This window comes from Hirundo rustica, chromosome 6 (assembly GCF_015227805.2).
Source record: "Hirundo rustica isolate bHirRus1 chromosome 6, bHirRus1.pri.v3, whole genome shotgun sequence".
In the NCBI taxonomy this organism is placed as follows: domain Eukaryota; kingdom Metazoa; phylum Chordata; class Aves; order Passeriformes; family Hirundinidae; genus Hirundo; species Hirundo rustica.
In genome coordinates this window covers 9471854-9494798 of record NC_053455.1, presented here as the reverse complement: position 1 = coordinate 9494798, position 22945 = coordinate 9471854, and the positions used below count along the sequence as shown (strand labels likewise).

Here is a 22945-nt window from a genome sequence, read left to right as displayed (position 1 = left end):
TGATGACCTGCAGAGCGTGATTTGTTTCATTCAGAGTTAGGTATCTGAAATAATCAGTGGGAATGGAGAGGAGTGGTGAAGGGAGAAGCTCAGATGTCTCTTTTCTTGTTTAGTTACCTTAGCAAGGACGGATGCATCCTTTCCAAAGTATTTAGATGGGACAGCAGCACAGCTTTTGTAACTGTGTTTCATATTGTGGGTATGATTTTAGCTTAATCTACTTTAGATTTATTTTGGTGTTAATCTGTATGTCATAAACAAATGCAGAGATTTTTCCCTTTCACTGGGGAAGCCAGAAAATAAAATACATTCTTTGAAAGTGAGAGAAAGAAATCAGTGCCTAATAGTATAAAATAGGACCCAAAATATTTTCTCTCAGTGGTGCTTTTGTCACTGGTCAGCAAAATGCAGTTCTATTTTTATTGTGAAGTGGGTGTCGCTGCCTTAATTCAAAGATTGTTGAAGTCAGCAGCAAGACTGCAAATGACATCACTGTATGTTGGATCAGGCCCTAATTGCTTCTCATGAATCTGTCTTTGCCTTGAGTGAATCAGAATTTTATAGCTTTAGCAGCTCTCTGCTAGCTAAAACATTTTAAAACCCCATTAGTACATTGCTTATTCCCTACCCATGTTTCCTATATTCAAAATTGATTCTCTTGAATTTTTAAACTGATGGACAGAGCTGATGGAAATTTTTCTGCACAAAGCACTTGTTTCTTATTCTGTTGTTGTTGACACAAGAAAAAAAAAAAAATCACAAAGATTTTGTTGGGGAGAGAGATCCATCACTGATCCCTGGCACTTGTAGATAGGTTGAGCAGATCTTCAGGTGGCTACAAAGTCCTGGCCAGGCTGCTCCCCCAACTTTGGCATTAACCTCAGGACAGGCTCACTCTGCCGTTGCTCCTTCTCTTTTGACTCTTCTGCTATTGGGACCTCAATGGATCAAAGTTTCCATGCTGAGTCCTCCACCCTCAAACCATGCAGTCCTCTCAGCAGGAGGGGAAAGGAGGAGAAGGAGATCCTCAAGGATGAGTGAGAAACGACACAGATACTGGCAGAAATGGCTTATCCAGGGACCACAAATATTAGAATATCACCAGTTTGGGGGGTTTTGTTCAGTAAGTGGGCTCTCAGGCTTCTTTGCTTCAACTCTTCCCATTCTGTCTGCTTCCCTTTGCACCATCCAGCCTTGAACATGTTGGGGTAGAAGGTCACCCGTGCTTTGACTCTTTTGCAGAAGCATTCACTTGTTCACTTCATCTTTCTGTTCAGCTGATCCTCTCTCAGGAAGCACCTGGAGATGAAAGAAGAGTCGTGGCTGTAATGTCGTGCTGTAGTCCCCATTAATTATATTTGCTGATTTTTTTTTCCATACTGAAACTCCTCAGCCACTTAAAATCTGAACTTCATAGCAAGGCCAGTGTGTAACTCACATTATGCAGAGCCTGGCGGATTACGTTCTTGTTCTCTACTGGAATAAATGCAGTTAATATATTGACAATCACACAGACACACACATATATTTATATATTTTTTGCAAATCATTGGCCTCTCTTTTACCAAGTCTGCTGAGGACCTTCAACTTTTTACATGAGCCTTTTGTAAGAGGAGATGTGGTTGGAACTTTGGCTTCTTAAAAGGGCTGTTTTGCCTTAGGAATAAAGTAGCTAGGCAAAAATATGCATATATATTAATGTCCAGTGTATTTGGGTGAAGGGTTAGTTACTTTGGAAGACAAAGCTTTCATCAGGTGCTTGTGGAAACTGTGTCTGTGATTTCCTGAGCCACAGCAACACTAGATACATTTTTTTTTTTTTCACATGAATAAAGTATTCCAATCTTATTTTTTGTGAAACAGCATTCATTGTGTTTGTACAGGTCCTAGCACAATTAGCTTTTGGGTTGTGACATGGTTTCCTGGCCTTTCCACGTTAAAACTGGAGTTTCTATTTGCTGAAGTAACACCCTTACACTCTTGCTTGTGGACTGTTTTGTGCCTGGGAAGGGAGATCTGTGCTGGATTTTTTGGTTGGTTGTTTTGTTCTTCACTCCAGTGTGTTCCTTGATGAGAATCAGTTTTCTGTTTGTAAGGTCACAAACTCTGAAGATGGGACAGAGAGCTCATGTTCTCACCTGGAAAATAGTAGCTAAGAGATGCCACAAGAAGGATACGTGGTGATAAGACATTCCCATGGTTAAAATGAGTATCTTTAAGATATTCTTTGCAAGGGGTACATTGATTTTGTTAAGCATATGTGCAGCACAAATCTACATATTCATCCAAAGCTCTTTCTCATTTGAATGTCATATTTAATTTCTTCAAGCTTAATTATGTTCTGCTTTAAAAAAAAGTATTTTATTCATTACCAAGAAATGCAGAGAAGTGCTAAGTATTCTAAATCAAAGCCAAATATTAAAGACACCAGACAGAAGCGTATTAAGAAATTAAATCAGGTTTAAGCTTTTTTCCTCACTCTGATCTGTCACAGAAGGAGGAAAGCTTTGATTAACATCTGACTGTATCACGCAAACAAATTGCCAGACACTACTCAGTGGTCATGTTACCAGAGGACCAGAGGATTTAGCAGAAAATGGAGCTGCTCAGCCGGTCACTGGCAGAATGAGAAAGCCAGGGCAAAAAGCACAGCTTATGTTCATGGATGGCTGTGAAGAGACTCCCAGTTTACTCTTACATTTCAAGAGAAGTTTATTCTTTCATTCTTCAGATTTAAGAAGAATGCAGCTGGCTTTGTCCCTTGGTGTGGCATGTGAACTGCCTTGTATATTGCTCCACACTTTATACCAGTTTCCAGGTGGGTTTTTTTGTATAAGGAACCTGAGCAAACTTTATATTACTAAGGGAAAATATGTGAAATAGTTGTAGGACCCTTCTGTGGGCTATGCTTGCAGCTAAGTAAATACCGGCATATTTTGTTATAAAGCTGTTAGAAGCTTTATAACAAGGTTGGGTTTTCTTGTCATGTGAACAGCAGGGGAAGAGAGGAAATGGTGTTTCCAAGATCAGGCAGGAGAAGGGCAGCAAGGAGAATGGGCACGCACTTGGGAAGAGGTTAATGGGCTCTCTGACAAAAAAGAAAATACCACTCCTTTGGGAGAAGAATCAAGACCCCCAATAAATCGAAGCTGTCACCATTAATGTGCCATTTCCGCCTGTTGGTGGCTGGTGATGCTGGCGGCAGCAGTGCCTGTGCGGCTGGGTGGGGTGGTGGTGTTTGGAGAACAGGGGTGCCTGCCCTCAGTGCACAAGCTGGAGGAAGATTTGAGCAGTGACAGGGCAGCAAGGAGGAATCAAAATGGTTTAGAAGAAAATATGTATCTCAGCAAGCAACCCTGAGCAGAAGACAAACGGTGTTACATACCTCTTCCAAAATTCTCACCTTGTTTGGTGTTGTTGATCTTTTCAAACTGGTTTGCTTACAAGGTTGCATTTGTTGCTGTGGGACTGCTGCCTTTGAAGTGGGGAAATAACTGTATAGTTTCAACTCCTTTCCCTTGTGTCCACCTGCTTTTGTTTGAAAAGTTAATCTTCCAAACTTAGCACTCACTAGTTTTCAGGTTTCTAAATTATTTGTGATGTTGCTGGGCTTTGCTAGATTAAAACCATTTAAGATAATAAATCTGGAGAATCACAGTGGTGAGTCACACCCACTATCTTTCTGCTCTCGTCATCCTCCTTCATGTTTGGGAAAGCTGTGTCCATTTAGGCATGATATAAAACATGGCACATGATATGCTTTTTGCAAGCAGATTTTCTTAACAAAATATACAATATCTGAGTAATGTAATTGAACATCTGAAGAGTTAAAATAAGCATAGTTGTCTTTTTATAGAGCCAGGATATTCCATCATATTTTAATGCCTGTGAATTTGGATTAAAGAATCTAATTATTCACTAATGAGCAGTAATGGTACATATAAACTAAGGGTCACTATCCTATTACAGGCACCTGATGGTTCACTGATAAGCATTTGGTCATTAGATTGACCATAAAATATAGTCAATAATTGAGGTTACTCGTAGAGCAGACACCTTATCAGCTTTAGGCATGGTGGGACAGCTTGTCAGTACTCTGTGTCCTGATTGTGCTGTGACTGAGCATATGATTAGGGTATTGAAGCAGTCTGTATCTAATGAAACTGCAGGAAAGGCATAGCAATATTAGCACAACCACTAAATGACTAATGTGTTTTTGTTCCAAGCCTTAGACACTTCAATTAGTTCCAATAAACTCTGATCTCGTGTAGTGGTAGGCAGAGAATTCAGATATTTTTTAGTACAAGCTTTCATTACACTAGTCAAAATTTGTAACATTTAGAGGACAGATGAAATCTGTATGGCTTTGAATAAAAAATGGTGGGAATAATAAAGCCTGTCATTACTGGTTTTACTTCATTTTTTTTCGGTTTTATTTTTGCATCTTTTGAATTTAGAATACTGAGACAATGCCTCATGCCTGATTTAAAAGATGAAGCTGATAGCAGCAAATTAGATGTCTACATTTTGTTTTAAAGTCCATTCATGCGGTTCATGTAGGCTTGTGCATATAGATCTAAACTTAGAATGTGTTCTTTAGCATTTTGTACCATATGGAACATTAGTTAAATAGTCTCATCCTGAAAGCTTTTGTAGATATATTGATTTTGCTGTGCTTCAAACTGTTGCAAAGAAAATAACCTCAGAACCTATTCTTTTATGTGTTTTTTTTTTTTTTTTTTTCCTCGAGGATGCCTTAACTTTCATAAATTATTTAATATGGTGAAGGATGCAAAATGCCTTTTGTCTTTCTGAACTGCTGTTCAGGCTTCTCTGATGCGACCTTGGAAAGTAACCATAGAAACATGTTAAAAGCATCAAATGAAAATCAGTAGTTCAGTTTGACAGTGATGCAAATTCTTTGAAAGAAGATTACGATGTATTAGGAACACTTGAGGCATATATTACTGCTAACCTGTTAAACCTGATTATTCCATGACTATCAGTACTTTCAGAATTTAATGCAGGGGAAAAAAGCAAAAAAAAAAAAAGAGAAACTTTTTTTTTTTAATAAGTTACCTTGTTTAAGATGTTTCTAGGTAAATCACTTCAGCTTGTCATTCTTTGTCCTGTTAAAAGCAAAGATTATATCTCTGCCAAGCTCATAATGTAGTTCACAGTTCCCTGTATTTAACAGCTGTAAACTTCTGCCCAGTACCCTGCTGGGGTGAGCGGGTACCCTGGCTTTGTGCAGAGCTGCCACAAATTAAATCTCTAACAGATAATATGAATAACTGGGTTATGAATAAGAGTTCATCAAAAGGTGAAGCAAATCTGTGATTCATTGGATCCCGAGTTAGAGATTTTTGTGCTGACCTGTGGTGGTTAAGCTTGTCTGTGAGGCTGAAACAGAAATCCCTGCTATAGTTGCAGATAACCACAGTAAATTCTTGATGAATCATGGGTCAAGAGAAGAGGCAGAGTCACTTGTTCGAGCTTCCACGGTGAGTGTAACCCACACCCAAGAAATCCTGCGCTGATGTGATGTGGGAAAATTTAATTTGAACTAGTTACCTCAGAAAGTGGGGTACGAGCCCTTCCTGATTAGGGCTGCTTTGCTGGCAGATACATCCAAACCCCATGCATGGTTTGTCCCTATTTACAGTGCCATAGCAAGATGATAGGAACTGCAGGGCTCCTCAGGGATTTGATGGCTTGCTGGCATTAATGCAGCCCAGCAGCCCCTCAGTGCACTATCCCTTCTTAGTTAAATGCCTCCAAAATCTCCACTTTCTCTTGCTACCATTTGGTCACTGCTCAGGAAGAGCAGCTGAGAAATTTGCAGCTTGAGGGAGAGCTGTGGATGTGCGGATGCAGTGGAGCATCCAGCTGTTTCGGGGGCAGCCAGATAAATAATTAATGTTTTCTCCTTAATGCGTCCCTCCTCTGGATTTATAGTAGAGGTCTGGAGCAGCCTGATCCCTAGGGTGACCTCACCACTGCATGGGGCTGGAGAAGGGATGCCCTCCTGTCCCCCTTCTTTCTGCATGGAGCCAGGGAGAGCAAGACAGCCCTCATGCAGATGTGCAAATGGAGAGGGAGCAGGTGTCACCAGGGGCTTGCCTCATCTCGCCGGTGCCATGCCACGCTGCTGGAATGTGACTGCTCCCTGTCCCCGGAGTGCAAACGTGACCCGCACGTGTCACAGCATGCTGTGGGGACAGGAGATGGGGCAGGGTGTCAGCCTTTGTGCAGTATCTTGTATCACTTAGGGCAGCTTAAGCTTTCCTAGTTGCTGTGGCAGCATAATACTGCCTATAATTAAGAACAAACAAAGAGTGTATGCTTTAGGTATATCCCATTTCACGTTAGCCCGTGAGGAGGATAAATTAGGAGATAAGCCTGAATTTATTAGGCTTTGTTCTTGGAAGCACAAATGACTCTGAGGACAGCGTGTCTAACAGCAGAACATCGTTACTGGTATCACTGCTAGTACAGCATCATGCATTTACACACTGTGTTATTGGTGTGTGGTGAGCCAGGCTCCCTGCTAGGAGCAGCTCATCTGTGGGACTGACGGGGCAGAGATGAGACACTGAGCTGCACTTCAGCAAAGGGGAGGTGAGCAAATTAGGAGTAGCTGAGAAAGAGGGAAAATAGAGTTTGGAAATTAATAGTGCTGAGTTAGAATGCTACACAAAGCATTGAAAGGTCCCAAAGGCCAACAGATCTGTGGTCAGATGCCTGTTGATTTAGAGGGGTGAGGCACTGAATGATCAGCCAAGGTGGAGAGCCCGTGGTGGGGGTTTGACAGTCTCAGGGGGATCTGGGTGATGACCAGATGGAGCTGGACTGGGAATCTGGGAGTCATTGCCTTGGAAGATGAAGCTCCTCTGTAGAGTGTTAGGGATCATGATATTGGAGAGGTCATGCATGACAGCGGTGTCAGGGAGGTATCTGGGAGGAGAAGCCTCTGTTGGATAGCACAGGCTGTAGGACTTGTGTGGGAGCAGGCTGGACTGTGCAGGTGGCGGCAGAATAAAGAAAGGAGGGAACCTGGTGTCGATCAGATTGGCAAGAAATATGAAAAGGAAGAAGCAGTGAAAGAGGGGGAAATATAAATCTAGTAACGTGGGAACTATGTGATGAGGTCAGGATTTTGAAGAGGATGTTCTAGGTCTTAACCCCAGTTTGAGAGCAGAAGCAGAATTGAGGCACAACAAAGCACTTCCAGTGTTTTCTGCTGACCAGCTATCTTAAAGATCTTTATAATTTGAGGCCACACCTGAGGAGGGCTGATTTTTGTCAGCCCTGATTGCCTTGATGAAGAAGTTCTGGAGCAGCAGAGGCAGCCCTCCCAGGAGATGTGGTGACTTTTTGAGCTGTAGGTGGATCAGTGCAGACAGTGGTTGCAGCAGTTGGGGTTTGGATTAGCTCTATATACTGTGGCATTCTTGGTGCTCATGAGAAGGAGAAACGAAGAATAATTTAAAAGTGATGTGCCCACAAGTAGGGGAGAATCTATGCCTTCAGAGCTACCAAGGTTTGCTTTTATTTATGGGGGTAAATGGTGGTATGTGGATTTTAAACTAGGAAAAGGTCTGAAGTACTTGACTGGAGTTATGCAGATATTTCTTCTTACTTTGTCCTCTCTTGGATCTTTGGCTCACCCAGACTTAATATTTTCTCCCTTAATTTTTTTTTCCTGTATGACCCTTTCTTTATTTTCTCCTTCCTCCCTAGCTGAATGCACTTGATTAATTCTGTTTTCCTGAGTGTATGGAATCTCACTGCTGCATAGCTACCAGAGTCTCTCTTTCCCCTTGGATTTTTCCTTTCTTTCTGCCCTTCCTAGCTTGTCAAGAGGAGCACTTCTCCTGCCTCCCCCTCAGCCCAGCCCTCCCAGTCTGCCTGCTTTTTTGGTTCCTGGACTCCTGAACACCAGCGCTTGCTCTGACTCCGTTGTTCGGGGCTTCTCAGCTTGGCAGCAGTGGCAGCTGCACTGGTGGTTTTTCTGCAGTGGGAACGGAGCATTCCATAGGTAAAATGATAATGGTGACTTTCCTGTGGGGATGTAATTTGACAGTTTGCACCTGTTTTGCAACTTTATTAGTGACTTTCAGACTCTTCCAATAGCCTATTAACTATTTTAATGCCATTGTTCAGACAGACAGACTTAGCAGGTGAAATAGTTTTAAATCAGACTGATAGTTAATTGAATATTTAGTTTTCATGGCTAACCTGGAGTCACTCTGACATTGAGTTTATGGTGTGCAGGATGTGGTTTGCAGGGCAGATGGACTTTGAAGTGGCACTTGTCTCTTTTCAGAGCTAAACTGCTTTGCTTGCTCGTGCTTGCTGCGAAACAAGACATCCCACATTATCATTTATTACAAAAATAAAATGTCAAGCCAAAGAAATGCACCAGCACTAAAGCTGCAGTGCTTGATCAGCTGCAGGATTACACTGACGCTACTTTTTAATTCTTTATGAAATACTGAATTTCTAAACTTTCTCCATCCTTCATGCTGGAATATGGAAGATGTTTCTTTTGGCAGGACATTTCAAAAAGCTTAGCCAGTATCTCACTCATCATTGGTTAGTGCTGCTCTTAAGTTTGCTTTCTGCTTTGTTTGGCTTTTTGTGTCCTCAGTGTTAGAGTTTACTTATTAAGAAGCACTTGCCCTCTGGAGGAAAGGACTCAATGGATGCTAATCAGCACATCATAAATCTAATCTAAATGTTATTAGTGAAGCTTTCTGGACTTCAGGGCAAGCTTCAGAATATCGTTTACTAATGTGTCTCCAGCAGGTCTTCAGGAGTTGCTCATTTTTACTGAAATTTGAAGTTACCATCTTTGGGTCAGAAATAGTCATATCTCTCCATCTGCAGTGATGGAAAAACACACATCTCAAAATTTTCTACTAAGTGCTGTTTTAAAGGGCACTGCAGTATCAGCCTGTTACACCTCTGAGAAGTATCACTTCAGAACTGATATCGGTTAAATAAATCATAGTAACCCTGGGTTTAGAAGCCCATGTGTCTCTCCTGTTTAAAAATACTCATTGTGCAGGCATACCACTTCTGTACTTGGGTGATTTCCACTGCATCATTTAGTGCTGTCAGTGACCATTTAACTCACTAACAGTAGGAATAAGTAAATGCCCCCCTGAGAAGTTATTTGCTTGGCAGTATAGGTGTCAAGCCTTTGACTAAGCATCTGAAATAAAACCCAGCTGAAGTCAGAATGGATCCTCTGTGGATTTTCTAGATGTGCAATAAAATATGGAACTGAGGGAGCTGGAATTGATGAGAAAGGTATATCTGTGGGGATGGTATGCTGGGTCAAAGGAAGGTAACAGGAAAATGTAACCTGCCTGAGAGCTTTTATTGTAAAGAAGGCATTATATTCACAGATGCTAACTTGTATTCAGACTGCTATATGCAGTCGGGAACATGGAAATACTGAATTTCCTCTCTTTTGGTCCTTCTCTTTCCTGTCAGATATTTTTTGTCTGAATCTGATGTTTCAGATGAACCCTTGTTAGCCATGTCATGTATTTTATCTCTTATCTTTTCCACTTGTAAATACATCTACCTCTTCCCTGGAGCAGCCTGAATGAGCAAAATGATTTTTGTACACCAGGAGCTGATACTAACAAAACAAAATTTTAAGTAATTGATATAAGTATTGATTCAATAGTGAAGGGCTAGTTAGCACCATTGTTTCAGTTGCATTACTTTGTAGTTTTAAAAATGTCTTTCTTACTTTTTCTTGACAGAATACAAATGAGACTAGAATTCTGTTTTTGCTCAGCCTGACTCATGCATCTGTGTCTCACTGGCAAATAAGTCCAACTTTTTTTTTTTTTTTTTTTTTTTTGCCTAAGGAGTGAGCTTAGATTGATGTGGTTCTGCCTGCTTTAGCTCAGTTAGCTCATGAAAAAGAGTGGGGAAATATTGCTGGCATTCAGGTAGCTGTATTTTCAGTACATAGCTATCCATGCAGTGTGCAGCCCGGGAACTGACATATTTCTATATTAGGTGTCGACAGTCTTGCTTACTTAAAGATAAATCTACACAGGTTTTCAGCAGTTTGTCATATGGTACAGTTGTAAACAGCAAGTGTGGAAGTGCAGCAATATGTTCATCTGCTCTTGCTTTGTTTAGCATCATTAGTGAGCAGAGCTGGAAATGGTGTGTGGCAGGCTGCTGTGACTAGCTGTTATTCATATATATATATATATGTATGTATATGTCAGTTCCTGAACGCTGGTTCTGGCTGCTGAAGCAATGCTCTTTGGCCAGAAACATGTCTTAAATCTACAAGCTGAAGAGAACGTGGAAGTGACAATTTTATAGCAGCAACCTCAGAAGCTGCTGGTTTGGGACAGCAGGAAAAATGGTTGGAGTGCAATTGTCAGTGCTCGTGAGAATCTGCCCTTTGATGTTTCTTAAACCTGGGGAAAAATTACAGAGAAGTGGGGTGAGAAGTTCTTTCTTCTTGGATACCTGTATGCAATTTGCTTGAATTCCATACTTTATGAAGTTGTGAATAGAGTTGGGGGCAAGCAACAAGGATGGTCAGAAATCAAGGAAACCTGACCTGTGAGGAGAGGTTGGAAGGATTGGGGCTTCTTAATTTGAAAAGAGAAGACTGACTAGGATGTGTTAGTGGTGTTCATCCAGGTAACAGCTGCTGTGGAGAAGGAAATAAGCTCCTCTGCATGTCTGCTGGTGAGCTGGGGGAAAAACAAGGAATGGGAGACATGAGATGTGAATTTTCCAAGAGTAAGAGTAGTTAAAAACTGTCTATTAAAAAGCTATGAGATGATGATGTTCCTAATATGTCAACACTGCTGATTTTTATTTCTGTCTTGCTGGTTTTAGAAAGAGATAGTAAGAGAAAATTACAGGGTCAAAGTGAGAGGCTGAAATTCAAATCTGAATTGCAAGATTATGCTATGTGCATGAGGCAAGGCATGAACTTTGTCTTGAATTGGAGATACTTGCTCTCACAGTGTTGGTGAGGTAACATCCTCGAAATATTAAATGTGGTTTAACATTTTGGACTGTTTCAGAATAATGGGTTTCTATTGAAATTTTATTACCCTCACCCATTATAAGAAATGCCATTGTTTGAGGCTGTGCATTGTGATCCAGATGAACTAATTATTTATTGAGGAAGTCAAAACACAGAAATAAGGAACATTAATTGTTTGTTCTTCCTGGCAGTGCTTCTCAGCAGCATTGCTGGGACAGCTAAACAAACAAAGGTTTGGTGCAGAACTGGTGTAACGGTACAAAGTGGGGAAAGTGTTTAGGTCCTCCAGAAGTTGTACATCCATTGAAGGAACCTAGTAGTCTTGGGGGAGGAAGAGACCATACCCTTGAAGTCTATCATACGCTTTATAAGTGGCTCCTTGGACAAAACTTACTCTAGAAATACAGATGGTGCCTATCCTTTCCAAACCTTCATGATATATTTTGACATTCCTGGTTTTCGCTTTAAAAATGTGTTTTTTAGATCACATTTTGTTTTCCAAGGCTAATGCTGTTAGTGGAAATAGAGACCTTCTTGGTTTTTAATTTTGCTTGGGGTTTTGGGTAGCAACTGCATTTTTTCTTTTTTTTTCATTGTGCAACCTTTCTAATTTTTGAACCACAAATCAAGCAGCAAATAGCAATAATAAAAATAATAATGCCAACCAAGTTTATCCTGTGAGTTGTGGAAGGCTTGGGACAGGGTGCTGGAGGATGTATTGTAGGACATCCGTCTATTTGTTGCCTATTTTGATGAGTGATTAAGGAAACAATAACTGGAACTGCAGATAGGATGACAGCCTGTGACTTTCCCACTGCTTCCTTTGGAACTGGTTGGCAGCAGGAAAAGACTGGGATATTGGTTATGTGGGGGGGATTTATGCCTTTCTGAGCTGAGAACTGGGAAAGTTTGGGAAAGCTTTGCTTTAAAGTCAACTGATTCTCAGTGTAAGCCTGCATCCGTAATTTTCCAAACTTAGGGGAGGGCTCAGAATCAGGATAAAAATCACTTCCGTGGTGTCTGTCAAGGTCAAACCAAAAGTCTTGAGTAAGCATACTTTTGTGTAAAGTCTAAAGTTCAGGATATTTAAGGCTTGGACTGTACACTTCTTTGGCCTTGACCCTTTCAGTGAAGCCCTTCAGCATCCTCACAATACAAATAATGATAGTGATCTCTGAAAGATAACACTAAAACTGTTAACATTTAATGAGTCATGTTGAAATGAATGTGCAGAAATTTTCTTTTATTATTCTTTTTAGTGGAGCTTAATAATGGGAAGCAGGAGTCCCAGTTCTATTTCTGACTTGTGGTAGTTTGTCCATAAATGTACTGTGTCCATTAAGTCCTCTGCCTTTATCTCAGTTGGTCCATTTATAGTATGCGTGCCAAAGCATACTTCATAGCACTCTTCCTTCTGAAGGTTAATAAAATTCACAAAGTTTTAAGCAAAAATTTTATAAGTTTGCCTAGTTATGAAAGTTTCAAATCTAATTTCTTTTTGTGAAGAAATTATGCTCAGAAGGAGTGCTTTAGGGATTTAAATTGTGCTGTTTACTTTCACAGCTGTAATGTGCAGAATATGTGCAGGGAGTGTAAACTAGAAGCAGCTTGCTGTACATCAGAATATCTGAAATGTCATGCTAACAACATAGGCAGAATTTAAAATTAAAAATGGCATGGCTTTTTCAATGAGCAGGCTTTGTAGCTGCTGTTGTTGCACAGCCTCATTCCCTAGGTGTTGAGCATTATGTAATCGATCTGGCTGTGGTTTTCCTCACTGGTCTCATCGTGCATGGCAGAAAACCTAGTAATCTGTAAATTGTGTGGGGGAAAGAGCAGGTTAGAGACTGTCCCTCGTCATTTGATATTTGAGTGCCCCTGCATGTGCCATATATTAGTTTTATTTTCTACTGTGACGCCTAGCTATGAGGAAAGAACTCTCCAGAGCGTCTTAAAAGACATCTTCTATTAAAGAGGGAAAGAGTTAAACAAAATGCAGACAGTAGATCTCACAGCTGGAGGTAAAAGCAATATACATGGAAGTCTCTCATGCTTTAATTGGAAGAGAAGCATAAGGGTGTGGGGCTTGGTTTCCCATGTAAGAGTGTTTTGTAGAAGAGTGGTTGTGAAGGCTGAAAATGGGGAAAGAGAAGATAGGTGGGAAGTGTAAAACCCTGTCAGAGCTGTGACAAGTGTTTGGCACGTGCCCAGAGAAACAAATGACTGCAATGCTTAAATTTTGTGTAGAATTCCCTAAAGGTCATAATTTTCCCTGTGAGGAAACAGAAGTTGATATTGAACAAGGTCAGACAGCCCATTGTGCTGCTGAAGATGTGTGTGAGGGCCTCCTGTGCAAGATTAAATTGGAGAAAAAGAAGCAGATCAGGCAATGGACATAGCACCAAACTAGGGTCCCTACAGAAAGTGATCTGGTATGAGCTTGAGTCCTGTCTTTCTGGCACTAGACAAAAAAGGCCCAGTTTAGGAGAGCTTTTCCAATCCTGTCTCCATGGAACAAATTCCCCCCAAGAAAAGGAATTCTGGAGAAAAGACACAACTGAAAACTTCAGTGTAAATTCAGAAATGTGTTGTTGGATAAGGACTGGAGAAAGTCTGGCACTCTGGAGTTTCTCAGGGCTGGCTCTGTGTAAATGCATCCTCTCATGAATTTTACTGAGGAGGTTTCTGAAGTTAAATTTTGTTTATTTGGGCCCATGTCCAGACCAGCTTGGCCTATATTTTGGCCAAATGAGTAGGTGGCTGGGTTGCCACCATGTGTATTGTTTATTCTGCAAGAAGCACATAGGGATTAATGAGTGTTTTTGTTGTGCTCTTGGCCTGGACCTGTCCAGGAGCCCAAGCAAAGCATGTGAAAGGGGCTGCCCAGCTGGCTTTTTGTTAAAGAACTGACTGTGCTTTTTGTAGGAGCTGAGGATGACAATTACTTGAATTCATATTCAGAGTCTACAGTATGATAGTGAGGTTTTGTTTTGCCTAAATTGCCTTATGCATTCAATTAGATCCTTACTCTTCCCTTTTAGAAAGAAACCCCAAAACAATAAACAAAATCAAACCCAGCAAGCTGTTTGATACTGCTTTTGCAAGTTGTCTGCGGTGTTCCAGCTCCAGAAATAACCTTGTTTTAATGTCAGGCAAAGCCATTCTTGCATTCAGGCACAGAGAAGTTGTAATTAAGCTTTGTGCACTGTTACCTGACAAGAGATGCTTTTTAAGTGTGAACCACACACATCATTATTAGTGCAGCTGGCTGGTTGCCCATCAAAGCACTGATTATTTTCTACAACTGCTACTCCAGTTCCTCTGCTTTCAGTTTCCTGTTATCTCACATGGACATCAACAGTCCCTTTGCCAAATTTCTTGGTAAAATCATCGCCCTCCAGACTCACAGGAAGAGGATTTATCAGCACTACGGCAGTTAATTGCTTTAGGTAGCATGTGCCACTGTGGAGGTGCAGGGAGGTCACACACACTGTCAGCGTGAACCGGTTTGAACGTGGGTCTGTCTTGGTGCAGAAGTTAAGGCAATTAGTAAGAGATTCAGTATCTTGGATCTGTTTATCAGAATGTCCCAGAAATGTGCTACTGAGGTATTTTGAGAACTGCTATACTTCCAAAAAGTGGCATTTTCTGTTTGTTGTTCGTATTCTTTGCTTTGCTTGGCCTTTTTGTGTGCAGTTACTCATTGAGTGTCAGTACTTAGCTCCTTGAACACACAATTCCTGAGTAAATTTGTCCTTTGTATCTCATTCTCTTTCATGTATGTTTCCCAGAGGAGCTCCTTCAGCCAGATTCGTTGCAGGAGTAATTATTTCATCAGGATTTAATGTATATCTTGATTGCACTTTGAAGACATTCTCTTGAGGAGTTTTTATAATTTCAACAAGGGATCATAGCATGTAAACAAGAAAATAAACATTATCTTTCATATTAATCAACAAGATGATTAAATAATAAGCAGGATTGTTAATTGGTACTTGGAGATAGATGCTAATGACTGTCTTGAGTTCCTCAATGACAGTACCAACAGGTAGAGTCTCTTTTCTGCACAGTAAAGCGGCATATAATTTAGGAGGCATTATGGTTTTAATGTGCAGCTGCAACCACAGTGAAGTTGTGCAAGCGTGTTCCCGGTGTCCTATTTCAGCATATGTTTTCATACTGAATGAAGTATCAGCACGGGAATTTGAGATTTAGGCAGTTAAATCAGTTCTCATTGCCACCAAACCCTTGAGGTTCTGTATAAACCCATGCTTGTGGTATTTTGCTTCGCTGTGGGATGCAGTTCCTGCTGGTTTCAGGATGCAGTAGGAGTCAAAAGCTGCTTCTTTCCTCAGAGGCAAAAGTCCAACTTGTTCCTCAAAAGACAGTGGCTTTGGGCTCCCTCTGAGTTTGAGACTAGGGCCTCATTTTTTCATCACACGAAGCTTTGTCTTTTTCTAAATACCATAGTGTTTATAGAGGGAGAAGGAAGCATGTAGGGGGTCTGCATCTCTAGAAGTTGAAAGGTTCAGGAGTTCAACACACAAGTTTTGGAATATAGAGAAAAGGACTGGGAATTTTGGAGATCTGTATTGAGAGTCCTGCTGTTGTACTAACTGCCTAATTTTGACTCAAGTGTCCAGTTTTGCTCCCCAAACACAGCCAGATCTTTGTATTGTTGCTCATTTGAAGCCAATAGTGAAACTGGAAGAAACTCTGCAGCTTTTCTGCTCTTGGTGTTAATTTTTATTTCTAACCTACAATAAATGGTACAAAGGAACAGTTTCCCTCTCTGATCTGTTTACTAAGCTGATTAAGCCCGAGGCTGTCTGACAATGGTGACAAGATTCGTAGCAAGGTTGGGGTTCAGGATTTACCCTTAAATTGTTATGACAGCAAAACACTGCCTTGGTTTCTCCATTGGTCTGTTGCTTATAATACTGCACAGATGGTAGTGCCAGTTTGATCTCAGTGAAACGTACTTGGAGATCTTGGGCAGAAAGACTTAATGAAAATATAAAGTAGTCATTGTATAAAGATATTTACTAATTTGTTCAACGTGACAAGCCCTCACATTGCAAGCATGGACCCAGAAGACCTGCTGGCATCAGCAGTGTGGTCTCAGCATGTCCAGAGATGCTGACAGTGGGACACCTTGTGCTTTTGCTGCCCGAACAGTCATTCAAAGTAATGCTAAAAGGTAACAATTTGGATGCTTTTATGACATTGGTCTGTGGATGGACTGTCTGCTGACTGTCTCAGGGTTGGATCACCTGTGTCTTTTTCGGGTGGTAAAGCTCTCCTTGACTTTGAGAGAACTGGGATTTCATCCTCATTGCCATGTCCAGTTGCTCAGCATGTGCTTGCTAACATATATATTTTATTCTGCTTAAAAGAATCACTCTGCAGGGTGAATTTTATTTTCCCATGTGGGTTTTGATGTAGGGAAGTGTTTCTGTTTTGGTTTCTTGCTATATTGTTTGGTGCTGCTGATGGGGAATAGCAGAAAAAATAAACAGATTTTGTTGCTATTTTTATTCACAAGGAAGAATGTTACAATTTTAATTGTATGTTCTAATTTTTCCTCCTTCTTCATCTTTTATGTTTTGAAATTATACGTTTCAAAAGCAGGATCATTATCATTCAGCACATTAAAGCGTGTCTTTTTAATAGCTTTCCATTTTAATGTGAAAGAATGGACTTGGGGAGGAAAATACAATCTGTCTTGAAGGAAATTTTCTGTTACCTAAGGATTTTCTGTGCAGCCAACAGGAGAGGATCTTGAGCTCAGCTGACTTGGAGTAACTTGTAGAGTACAAAGAACCACTTTCATAATGTTATCACATTGTCCTTATGAAATTGGATTAGAATGCAATGACTTGATTTGTTAAGCAGGCAGTGATGACAGTGAGCACCTGTTTGTCTGGTTCAGATGCCTGTTAACACCTAAGTAACATTGTCCTTTCTTGCTATTACTTTTATACAGAGCAGCACAGAAGCTTAACCTGTCTTCGAAGAGAAAGAAATACCATCCACCCCTGCCACACACACACGACTTCTCTATTTATGCTACTAACTTTAGTGGCATCCTGCAGCTCTGTCCTCCCCCAGCACCACCATGCCTTCTGAGAGCTGTGTCCAAAATCAAGGACAACCCTGGCATTGGAAAGGTAACTTTGGCTTTCAATATTTTAAAGTATTTTTCTAGACAAATCTTAACTGGGCTGGAAGCTTCTGGCCTAGAACAGAGCAGGACGGACTCAGGAAAAGGGTCTTGGGATAGAGCGAGAGCCACGTCCATTTGAGTGTGCCTGAGTGCTGTTACCTCCTGTGGACAAAGAGTAAGAGACAAAATTTCCTTTGACATTCAAGCCCACTGGTCCAAACCCAGTGGCCATACGGGCTTCAGCTGTGGAAGAAGCAGTCTCTGTGTTGCCAGCAGGACTCAGGCACTGGTGCTTGACTCTACTGAGGGGGCTTTGTTTCCCTCTGCTTCACATGTCATTGTAAGAGTATGGAAATGGAGTAGCAGTCTTGCCAACTTAGGAAATGCAGCACCTTTGAAATGAAAAAAAAATGCGTGCTAAGTTTATCTAAAATTAATTAAAATACAACCAAATTACTTGGAGCTTTATTCATATTTATAACTGTTTAATCACCCACACAACAGAGTCTGAATACTTATTTACATAGGCTACAAGAGATTAGTGTTTGAAGATAGAATTGAAGTATGTAATGTGCATATGAGAGCTAAAATATGCAACTAGAGTAACTATACAAATCAGCGTTAACATAAAGAGTTTGTCAGCCTGAATACCTGGAGCTGACACCTGCTCACGGAGAGTACTCTGTATTTCCTGAGTTTGTGCTTAATGGAAAATAAAGGAGTAATTTGGGCTATTTTAAGCAGGTGGAAAGTCCCAGATGAAAATGGATTGTTTTTTTTTTTTTTTCCTCCTGCTTTTCCAGTGCCTTAGAAAAGAGGATGTAATGATGGAATACAGTAAATCTGGCACAGTAATTTAGACATTCCCAAGTAGAGGAGGGTGTGCTGAGGAATGTCCTTTCTCTGTGTGAGTTTCAACAAAACACAATTATTGTGATTGTTGTTCTTATTTCTTTTTTTTTTTTTATCCTATGAGACTTGGTACTTGGCCATGGCACCAGGAATAACAGGGAGCTTGGCATTTCTGAGGCATTTTGCCTTAGGAAGACCTTTGAAGTACGATTCTATATCCTTGTGCTTACAGCTCAATAAAACTGTTTCTGCACTTGTGTGCCTGCAGTTGTGTTCCTCCCTCTGTGTAGCCAAGAGACCGCAGCCTTTTTCCTGTGCTTTGAGGGTGGCTGGTGGAACTTCCCTGCATGACTTGTACCTCATGGAAAGCGCTGGTTTTCCTGGTGTCTTCAAACAGATCAACAAATTCTGTGATCAAATGTATGATTCCAGAAGGCAGGAGATAATATGCCTTGGGTCATGTGCTCTACCTACTGTTTTCATTAGTGAGTAGAGTGGAGAACTTTCCAAGGGAAAAGCTTCACCAGAATTCCAAGGATATGGCAGGACCCTGATCAGCTCAGCCGTGGGAGCTTCTCCTCCAGCACAGGATTTATCTGTTGATTCTCATAATGTCTGTTATTTAGCTCTCAGCTGAAAACATTAAAAACAGAATCACAGAATATCCTCAGTTGGAAGGAACCTTAAAATGATGATAGAGTATTGAAGATTCTGTTTGTTGTCATTCTTGGGGACGGTGCTCTGCAGGTCCAGGACTTGGATTCAGTGATCCTTGTGGGTCCCTTCCAACTCAGCAGATTCTGTGAATCTCTGAGGGTTCCAGCTGTGTCTTTCTCACCAAATACTTGTTTACCACAATTTGGAAGAATCCTGTGCTTTGCTGGAGAGGATAAGAGCTCTCTGCTAGTTGAATCAGCCCTTTAGTTCTTGAGTTGAGATTTAGAGCATCCAAATGGTAATGGGGTAGGCTAGTTACCAGTTTTAATGCTCCTCAAAACCCAAAGCAGCCATCTCTGAAACACAGTGTAAGATATGCAGTACCTACTAAATGTCTCTTAACCCATTCCTCTTTTTCAACTCTATAAATATCAGTGTTTGCCTTAAAAACCCCTCCAGCAGTACAGCTTTTTCTAAAAATTATGAGTCAGCACAAATGAAATTTCATGTGTCTGAATTCTTAGAACTTGTGATCCAAGGAGAAGTATCACTCCTCTATTGGTGTTCTTTAGTACTAAAAATTCATAGTTTAACCTTTTGTGTGCAATGCCAAACAGCTTTTGGTAACATTTAGCTCATTATGCATTAGCACTCTCTACTATTTCCTACTCATCAGCTTCTTCTGATCAAAATTTGCTCAGCTGGTATCTTATGACGAGGGTGACTGGAATTAAGTAATTGCTTTTCTTCCTCATTGCTTTAAGTGTCCCAGCAATGGAGAGAGCGATCAGTAAACACTGGTGGTTGTGCTGTGGTCCTCTCTTAACATCAGTCTCTCTTCTAACAGCTTGTTACTTTATACTCCTCCTGGTTATCATTTTCCTCAACTTTTTCTTGCAGCCTGTCCAGTGATGAATTTAAGATACACATATGGAACAGAATCAGCAGTGAATTCTGGATCACTTTTTCCTACCACAGCATCTGTGGCTGTGGTTGGTACTTGATGTGGTTTGGGTGTTCATTCCCATGTCAGCAGTGTCCCTCACTATTACTGGGTGGTTTCAGTGGGTTAAGCAGCTGGTGGAGCAGCCTCCTTTTCCTCCCTCACCTCTGAGGAGAAGTTGTTGTGTGAGAATGAAAAATAGAAGTAGCAAACTGGAAACTCATGCTGTGTCCACGATGCTTCAATGAGAGGAATGTGCCTCACTTTATGAAAAAAAATGAAGAGATGAATGATATGCCAACTGTGCCAAAACACTATTTATTCTACACGAGTAGTGCCTGAATACTACAGTGACTAATTATTGTTTGTACTGACACATTCTGTGGAGTCCCATTTTTCTTATAAACCCACTGGAAGCTTAGAGTAAAGTACATGTTGAAGCATTTACAGTGGCAAATACAACTGTCTTTTTATATTGTCTCTGCAGTGGTAATTCATAACATTTTTTCCATCCACTGATACTCAAGGTTGGTTCAATATATTGTAAGACACACAGAAAAAACATGGAAAATATGGTTGAATTTTTGGGGTCAACAGAGGAATAAGAGTTATTCTGAACTGGGTGATGGGACAGTTGCATCTAAGGAACTGACTGAAGTAGCATCTGGACTATCTTGTGTCAGATACATTCTGTGGTGTCAGAAACTGAACAGGTCCTGCCACTGGTTGTGGGACCTTGTCTTGAACATTTGAGCACAACAAACATTTGGGGTAAGGAAGAAGCTTGACTTCTCGCTTTTCATAGGCTGCATGGCTGCAGCAAATGCAGTTACTGTGCATTGTGAGCACTGCTGGGCAAGGCAGGAATGTGGAGAGATCACGATGGCCAGTTCTTGCACTTGCACTCAGTTATTGATTATTTGAGCCCATGATCTAAATTTATTCTTAATTTCACATCATCTTCTTCATGCACATCATCCAGTTCTTCTGCAGTGAAATTGCTATGGAGCTTTTATGGTTGAATACATTTGTTATAAGAGATTTACTGCAGCAGAGAGCTCTTGCATATCTTTTGCAATTCGTATTTATAATTTCTCACTGTTTCAAGTATTCTTCTGGAAGGTGGAAAATAAATGTCTTATTAATTTCTTTTACATTTCAGAAATACCAATTTTTTCTGCTTATAATAATTTCAGCAGCAGTGTCTGGACTTGTGCTGTGATACAAATCTTTTAATTAAGCCTTTTGCTTAATTTTCTTCAGTAAGATTGCAAAATGTTGTACACTCTCGCAGGTGCTTGCAGGGGTTGTCAACACGCAGGAATACCAAGCAGGGAAAAGTTGAAAAAAGCGCAACAATTTAGAACTCTGCCTGTGCTTCATGTGATCAACAGTAACCAAACTCATGCACAAAGGAAGATCCCACTATCAGTTCAAACTGGATACTGAAAGGAACTTTACACACTACTGATAAATGTTACGTAGCAAAATTCATACCTTTCTCTTGAATGTCCCGAAAGCATCGGAGTCCAAACCATTTAGCTGAATCCTACTTAAAAGGCAATGATCCAGTGCACTATGATTCTTGTAACTGAATCATTTTTGTGGTCTCTCTGGGTGTTATTAAATTTAATGTCAGAATAGTAGAAAAGACGTCTGAAAGCCATTTAATATTGTCACTGGAAAGAAGTTAGATTATGCTCAATTTCTGACATTAATGTGCTACTTAAGATAATTTATCATATTGTGGTATTAAGAAAGACATCCTTTTTACAGTGGCTGCTGTATAGCATTCTAATGTGCTATTTTTCCTTAGCATGGTGGGAAACCTTTTTCATGCAAAATGTTATTTTCTGGGGTTCTGTTCAGCTCATTTTTTATAATACTGCATCACTTACAACAGCAGCTTTAAGTGCTTGTCTCTTCCAAGGATTCTGTCAAATTTTTTTTGAGTTAGAATGACAGAATGCTCCTATGTGAGACAATTGAAGTGGAGCATTTAAAGAGAACCTGAACTGTCAGATGTGTTTCTTGGACAGGTATATGCATACTGCTCTCCATTTATAAGTTTTAGACATTTATTTCCGTTTATGCTTTACTAAGCCATAGCTAAGGTTCTGCTAATATGATTTACTGATTATGTAGTGTTGTCTTAAGCGTGCTGTGTGTCCCATTCACTGGCTCTTACGATGGTTTGATGACGGATAACAAATAGGTACTTAATTTTGTCATCTTTACTGCTCCTTGTTCCCTAATGACTGAAGCGTTATTTCTGATGTAAGTCATGTATCACAGTAAGTACTTGCCTATTGATGTAGGTAGCACTGTATCATCCAAAGTATTTGCATCCCTGCCAAAACACCTTGAGCTGCTTAAACAAAAATGTGGAAAAGTGAAGTAAAAATACGTAGGTTTTACTTTGTTTTCACCTTGAAAAAATGAAATAGTTTTCCTTCACGTTTTCTGAGAGTACAGAATCAATTCTTTTTTAGCAGAGTACAATATAGAAGTGATTTTTAAAATTTTTTTGTTTGTTTTAGGTTCTCCCAGGGGAGCTAGATGGTCTATGCTAGCGTGGCAATTTTGCATAAAAATTTGCCATCCATTGGTAGTGGCAGTATATGAAAGGCTTGTAAGAACCACCCACGGTAAACCAATTTAGCAAGGGTTATATATCTGTCAGTTACAATTAAATCCATGAAAAATATTGGCTCTGAACTAGGACTTTTGTAATTTGTTTTACACTGTAGTTGAAAAATGAGTGATTTCGTTGGAAAATGGTCTTTATACAACGGAATGTGAATTCTTTGTAATTTCTTGGTGAGAAATCTTAATTCAGAATGGTGGGTGTATAAGCATAGTTATTTAATTAACCTGCTGTTATACGCCATTTTGTGAATATTGGACAGAATTAACTTCCTGGCTGCACAATGCCTGTCAAGGATGCGTGTTTCTAGGGAATATTTAGTGTCCATTCAAATTTGTTATAATGACATTTATTGCTAAAGACCAAATTGCTTGCTCATTTAGGGATTATGATACTGCTGTAATGCAGAATATGACCAGCATTTTTAAAATGGATTCCACTATAGTGCCAGCACCTTCCCAAAATACAGACAGAGTTTATTTTAGTAAAAGAGGCGTGAGGACATGTATTTAAAAAATGTACATGCTTTTTAATCCATTCCTTTTATTTTTTTCCTTCTCATTATATCTAATATGAAACTTGACAACTATATAAGCATCAGATGCTAACAAAGCATCACTACAAAAACATAAACAC

General features: G+C 40.2%; 1 protein-coding gene across 2 annotated transcripts in view; it reads left to right on the top strand.

Annotated features, from left to right (window-relative positions):
* The window catches only part of KIF26A (kinesin family member 26A), a 95983-nt gene that overhangs the window by 50614 nt on the left and 22424 nt on the right, over window positions 1-22945 (top strand). Inside the window, exons 1-2 of one of the 2 annotated variants that reach the window (XM_040068005.2) lie at window positions 7351-7543; window positions 17031-17214. In XM_040068005.2, coding sequence (XP_039923939.1) covers window positions 7524-7543; window positions 17031-17214 — 204 coding nt within the window. In that variant the 5' untranslated portion in view covers window positions 7351-7523. Of the gene's footprint in view, window positions 1-7350; window positions 7544-17030; window positions 17215-22945 lie in introns of those variants that run through there. The other variant, XM_040068007.2, reaches the window with a different exon arrangement.